Source organism: Arachis duranensis, chromosome 9 (genome assembly GCF_000817695.3).
Source record: "Arachis duranensis cultivar V14167 chromosome 9, aradu.V14167.gnm2.J7QH, whole genome shotgun sequence".
NCBI classification, from domain to species: Eukaryota; Viridiplantae; Streptophyta; class Magnoliopsida; order Fabales; family Fabaceae; genus Arachis; species Arachis duranensis.
The window spans coordinates 77691095-77696984 of record NC_029780.3 but is presented as its reverse complement, the minus strand read 5'-3'; the positions used below and the strand labels follow the sequence as shown (position 1 = coordinate 77696984).

The 5890-nt window shown below is 37.8% G+C and overlaps 1 protein-coding gene across 1 annotated transcript; it reads right to left on the bottom strand.

Annotated features, from left to right (window-relative positions):
• Positions 1-5126: 5126 nt before the first annotated feature.
• LOC107465982 (uncharacterized) lies at positions 5127-5639 on the bottom strand. The gene is made up of 2 exons (XM_016084971.1): positions 5334-5639; positions 5127-5270 (listed from the first exon to the last, which is right to left on the bottom strand). Exons 1-2 carry the CDS (start codon positions 5637-5639, stop codon positions 5127-5129), a joined length of 450 nt encoding a protein of 149 aa, XP_015940457.1.
• Positions 5640-5890: the final 251 nt, after the last annotated feature.

Genomic DNA, 5890 nt, shown 5'->3' with positions numbered 1-5890 from the left:
GATCTTTGATTGGCTTAGGCTAGTGTGTGTGAGTATCATTCAAGTGTGGGAATCTTGGGACATTGGTTGAATAAAAAGGTAGTTTTGTATTATTATTGGAAATATTGGGAATTGGGTACATACTCATGTATTGATCAAATGTAAAACCTTATGCATTGAGGTTTTTGTATATAGAAAGAAAAAAATGAGAAAAACAAAAGAAAAAGAAAAGAAAAATAATATGGAAAAGGAAAAGAAAACAAATATAGAAAAAGAAAGAAATAAAAAGGGGACAAAATGCCCCAAAACAAAGTGAAGCTCAATAAAGATCAATGCATAAGTGTTGTGAAATGAAAAGAAATTGCATGAGTATGTGAAAAAGTGAGAAATGGGTAGTTAGGTTAACTTTGAAATTGTATAGGATGTCATAGGTTAGGTGGGAAGTTTAAGCTTATCAAAATTGTAAAAATATTTAATAGCTCAATTCAATTGTGGTTTGGCATGGTTGTTAATACCTTTTGCCCTTGTGCTTATATATGCTTCTTGGGAATTAATTTATTTTGACCAAGCAATTGCATTCATGTAGATAGTTGCATATGGGTAGATTGCATTTAGTTAGTTTTCATTGAATAAATGTTGATCCCTTTGCTTTCTCTTGGTTTAAGCATGAGGACATGCTTGGTTTAAGTGTGGGGAGGTTGACAAACCCCAATTTGACGGTTTATCTTGTATTAATTTTAGGGGCTTCGAAATGATATAAATTTTGCCATATGTTGCTTCGCATTCAGGGGCACGCACGCGCACTTTGCGCACGCGTGCCGATTCTGTCCGTGGCCCACTTTAATGAAATCGTCCCCAGCGGTTTTAGGAGCCTTGTGGGCCCAATCCAACTCATTTCTGATGCTATTTAAGTCAAGGATTGAAGAGGGATGAGACATCTAGTTACCATTAGTTTAGTTTAGTAGCTAGAATTAGTTTCTAGAGAGAGAAGCTCTCACTTCTCTCTAGAATTAGGATTAGGATTAGGATTAGTTCTTAGATCTAGGTTTTAATCTTTGCTTTCTTCTACTTCTACATCTCAATTCCTTGTTGTTAGATTCATTCTTCTTCCATTCTTTTGTTGTAATTTCCTTTATGTTGTTCTTATGCTTTGTTGTAGATCTACTATTGTTCTTTTCATTTTCTTTCAATTCAATAAGAGGTAATTCATAATAATTGTTCTTCTTTACTTTTCTATTGTTGATCTCTTGCCTTTGTAGTTAGATCTCTCTTTAATTCTTGCAATTTATGTTGTTTACTTTTATTGCCTTTTATGTGTTTGTTGAAATGCCTCTTTTAGTTTTAGTGTAGTTTTTGTTCCTCTTGGCCTAGGTAGAGTAATTAGTGACACTTGAGTTATCTAATTCCTTTGTTGATTGGTAATTTGAGAGATTGCTAATTTGTTTGGAGTGCATTAAAGCTAGTCTTTCCTTGGGAGTCGGCTAGGACTTGTGGCTCAAGTCAATTCATCCACTTGACTTTCCTTTATTTAGTAAGGGTTAACTAAGTGGTAGCAATGAACAATTCCCATCACAATTGAGAAGGATAACTAGGATAGGACTTCTAATTTTCATAGCTTGCCAAGAGCCTTTTATAGTTGTTAGTTTATTTTCATTGCCATTTACTTTTCATGCTTCTTATCCAAAACCCCAAAACACATTTCTAACCAATAACAAGGCACTTTATTGTAATTCCTAGGAAGAACGACCCGAGGTTTCAATACTTCGGTTTATAAATTTAGGGGTTTGTTTTAGTGACAAACAACTTTTTTGTATGAAAAGATTATTGTTTGGTTTAGGAACTATACTTGCAACGAGAATTCATTTGTGAAATTCTAAGCCATCAAAATCCAATCATCAATCATCAATGGCGCCATCAACATGGTACGCTCAATTGCAATCTCAACTCTTTATCACAACTTCGCACAACTAACCAGCAAGTGCACTGGGTCGTCCAAGTAATAAACCTTACGCGAGTAAGGGTCGATCCTACGGAGATTGTTGGTATGAAGCAAGCTATGGTCATCTTGTAAATCTCAGTCAAGCAGATTCAAATGGTTATAGGTGATTTATGAATAAAGCATAAAATAAAGATAGAGATACTTATGCAACTCATTGGTGGGAATTTCAGATAAGCGTATGGAGATGCTTTGTCCCTTCCATCTCTCTGCTTTCCTACTGTCTTCATCCAATCCTTCTTACTCCTTTCCATGGCAAGCTGTATGTTGGGCATCACCGTTGTCAATGGCTACAGTCCCGTCCTCTCAGTGAAAATGTTCAACGTGCTCTGTCACAGCACGGCTATTCAGCTGTCTGTTCTCGATCATGTCGGAATAGAATCCAGTGATTCTTTTGCGTCTGTCACTAACACCCCACAATCGCGAGTTTGAAGCTCGTCACAGTCATTCAATCCTCGAATCCTATTCAGAATACCACAAACAAGGTTTAGACCTTCCGGATTCTCTTGAATGCCGCCATCAATTCTAGCTTATACCACGAAGATTCCGATTAAGGGATCCAAGAGATAAACATTCAAGCCTTGTTTTCTTATAGAACAGAAGTGGTTGTCAGGCACGCGTTCATAAGTGAGAATGATGATAAGCATCACATAATCATCACATTCATCATGTTCTTGGGTATGAATGAATATCTTAGAACAAGAATAAGCTGAATTGAATAGAAGAAAAATAGTAATTGCATTAATACTCGAGGTACAGCAGAGCTCCACACCTTAATCTATGGTGTGTAGAAACTCCACCGTTGAAAATACATAAGAACAAGGTCTAGGCATGGCCGAGAGGCCAGCCCCCAATAATCTAAGAACTAGACATCCAAAAATGATCTAAGGATCTAAAGTGATCAAAAGATGAAAATACAATAGCAAAAGGTCCTACTTATAGAGAACTAGTAGCTAGGTGCCAGTTTGGGCGTTTAACTCCCATTCTTGTGCCAGTTCCGGCGTTTTACGCCAGAATTCTTGAGCTAACTTGGAACGCCTGTTTGGGACATCAAATCTCGGGCAAAGTATGGACTATTATACATTGCTGGAAAGCCCAGGATGTCTACTTTCCAACGCTGTTGAGAGCGCGCCAATTGGGCTTCTGTAGCTCCGAAAATCCACTTCGAGTGCAGGGAGGTCAGAATCCAACAGCATCTGCAGTCCTTTTCAGCCTATGAATCAGATTTTTGCTCAGGCCCCTCAATTTCAGCCAGAAAATACCTGAAATCACAGAAAAACACACAAACTCATAGTAAAGTCCAGAAAAGTGAATTTAACTAAAAACTAATAAAAATATAATAAAAACTAACTAAAACATACTAAAAATATACTAAAAACAATGCCAAAAAGCGTATAAATTATCCGCTCATCAAAGGAACTAAGGGGTATGACATTTATTAATTGCAACTAAACTACATGAACCTATCTAAATGCAACTACCTATAATGAATGAAAATGCTTGGTCAAATAAATCAATTTCCAAGAGAACATGTGTAAGCACAAGAGCTAGAGCAATAGGAATCAAGTCCAAACCACGATTATATTGGATTATCAAAAGAATTATAAACTTGCAAGAATATAGGTGATAGTGGTGAAAACATGTAATTGAGTTATGGAACCCTCACCAGATGTGTATCCGCTCTTTTCACTTAAGTGTTTAAGGGTTAATTCACTCAATTCTCTCTTAATCATGTTTTTCCAAGATTTGTTCCTCATCTAACAATCAACATTTAATCCATGCATGCATACATTCATCATGAGGTCTTTCATAGGTTTTAATGGGGCTAGGGTTAAGGTAGGATCATATATGGCTAGTGGACTCGAATTTGGATCTTTTGATTAGCTTAAACTTTCCCACCTAACCTATATAATGGCCTATACAATTAAGTGCTAATCTAACTACCCATCTTTCACTTTTCCATATACTCATGTATTTTCTTTTTATTTCACAACACTTATGCATTGATCTTTTATTGAGCTTTGCTTTGGGGCATTTTGTCTCCTTTTTATTACTTTCCTCCTTTTTTCCTTGTTTCTTTCTTTTATATTTTTGTTTATTTTCTTTTTCATATAATAAATTTTTTTCTTTTTCTTTTTCTTTCATTTTTTTCATCATTTTTTTTCAAGAATATCCATGCATAGGGTCTTACACTTAATCAATACATGAGCGTACACCCAATTCCCAAATATAAAAATATAAAACATCCCCTTTTATCCCAACCAATGTTTCCAAATCTCCCCAAACTTAAATAATAGACACTCTCACTAGCCTAAGCCAATCAAAGATCCAAACAAGGGACTTTTATTATTTTCCGCTTTAGGGCTTGTAATGTGCTAAAATGAAGAATAATTGGGTTAAGCATAGGTTGAAACTTGGTTGCAATGGATGGTAAAAGGTAGGCTATTTGGTTAAGTGAGCTAATGAAATAATGGCCTCAATCATATAAATGCATGAATACAAGGAATAAATGGACATATAGAATCAAGCAAACCAAGGATCACAATCATAGAAAGAGAGTAATTTCACACAAGAAGGAAGAACAGGTGGTTATAAAATGTAACCACATCAATAGGCTCAAAACTCACTTGCTTGTGTTCTTAGCTCAATACATGCTTCACAAAATATAGAATTCAAGCAAGTTCCACAAAATTTTTTTCCAATCAATTGAGGTGGTGCCCTATAGTTAAATTCCTTGGAAAACCTCAATATTTGACTAAGCATTGTTGCGATTGAGAAATTCTAAAAATTCCTTAGTTTACCCTTTTCTTTTTCAATCAAAACAAGTGCATATGCAAAGAGGGTTAACTAGGTCTTTGACAATTCCAAAACAATTTCTAATCACAACCACAAGCTAAAAAATTAACTATATAAAGAAAAATCCAACTAAAAGTATGAAATCTAGCATCCAAAACATCTAATAATCCAAAATATGCAATAACCAAGGTAAAAGTATCCAAAATATCCAAAATGACACATATATACAAAAGTGCACAAAATAGAAATAAGATAACTAGGAAATATAACTACGAAATAGCCAAAATATTCACCGGTCCTCTAATGGTGCCACCGACAACCTCCCCACACTTAAGATCAAGCATCATCCTCGATGCTAGTCCTGAGGATCAGGGAGAGGTACACCGGTCGGCTCTGGCTCTGGCTGAGTCTGTGGCACTAGCTGAGGCTCCGTGGTGACATGTGTCTCTGGTGGTGTATCCTGCTGAGTCGGCTCCTCAACATCCTCCTCCTCTTGATCCTGCTCATCAGAGGCTGGAGAATCTGGGAGCGGAGGTAGCTCAATACCCTATGAGATAAACACCTGGTCAATCCGATCCAGGCGGCGTATGAGCTGGCGCTTGCTGTGCTCCATGAACCGGAAAAGACGCTGAACCAGTAGGTATGTCGGCTCAGGTGCTGGTGGTGGTGGCACATGGGCTGCGGCTGAAGAAGGGGTTGTAGAAGATGATGGAGTTGATGCTGTGGAAGGTGAAGGTCTAGCTGCCTCCACAACTGCTCTATCCCGAGAGCGGCATTTAGCTGGGGGCTTCTCGTGCACCCAGCCACCCCAAGGAATAGTAACCTCCTTGTCATCGACGGGAGTATGCCACGGATGTGTGCTCGCCATATGCTCTACCGGATCAATCGGGAAAAATATACCTCCTTACCCTCCATGACACAGCCAATCAGAAGTAACATGTCCATGAGGATCTCAGAAAAGTGGGTAGTGGGTAAGACATAGTGGGCAAATATCATCTGCCAAGTCTTAGCCTCTCTAGTCAAATGAGCGAAAAGCATCCCTTTGGGCTTTGTGTTCCCCGAATCCATTACCCATGGAGCATCTGGTGTGGCAATCACGCGCTTAAGCGCCTCATAGTC

Coding starts and splice junctions, on each gene's coding strand:
- LOC107465982 (XM_016084971.1), bottom strand. CDS start 5,639: ATGGCGAGCACACATCCGTGGCATACTCCCGTCGATGACAAGGAGGTT. Junction 5,271..5,333: donor GCCTGGATCGGATTGACCAG/GTGTTTATCTCA, acceptor TCTGATGAGCAG/GATCAAGAGGAGGAGGATGT.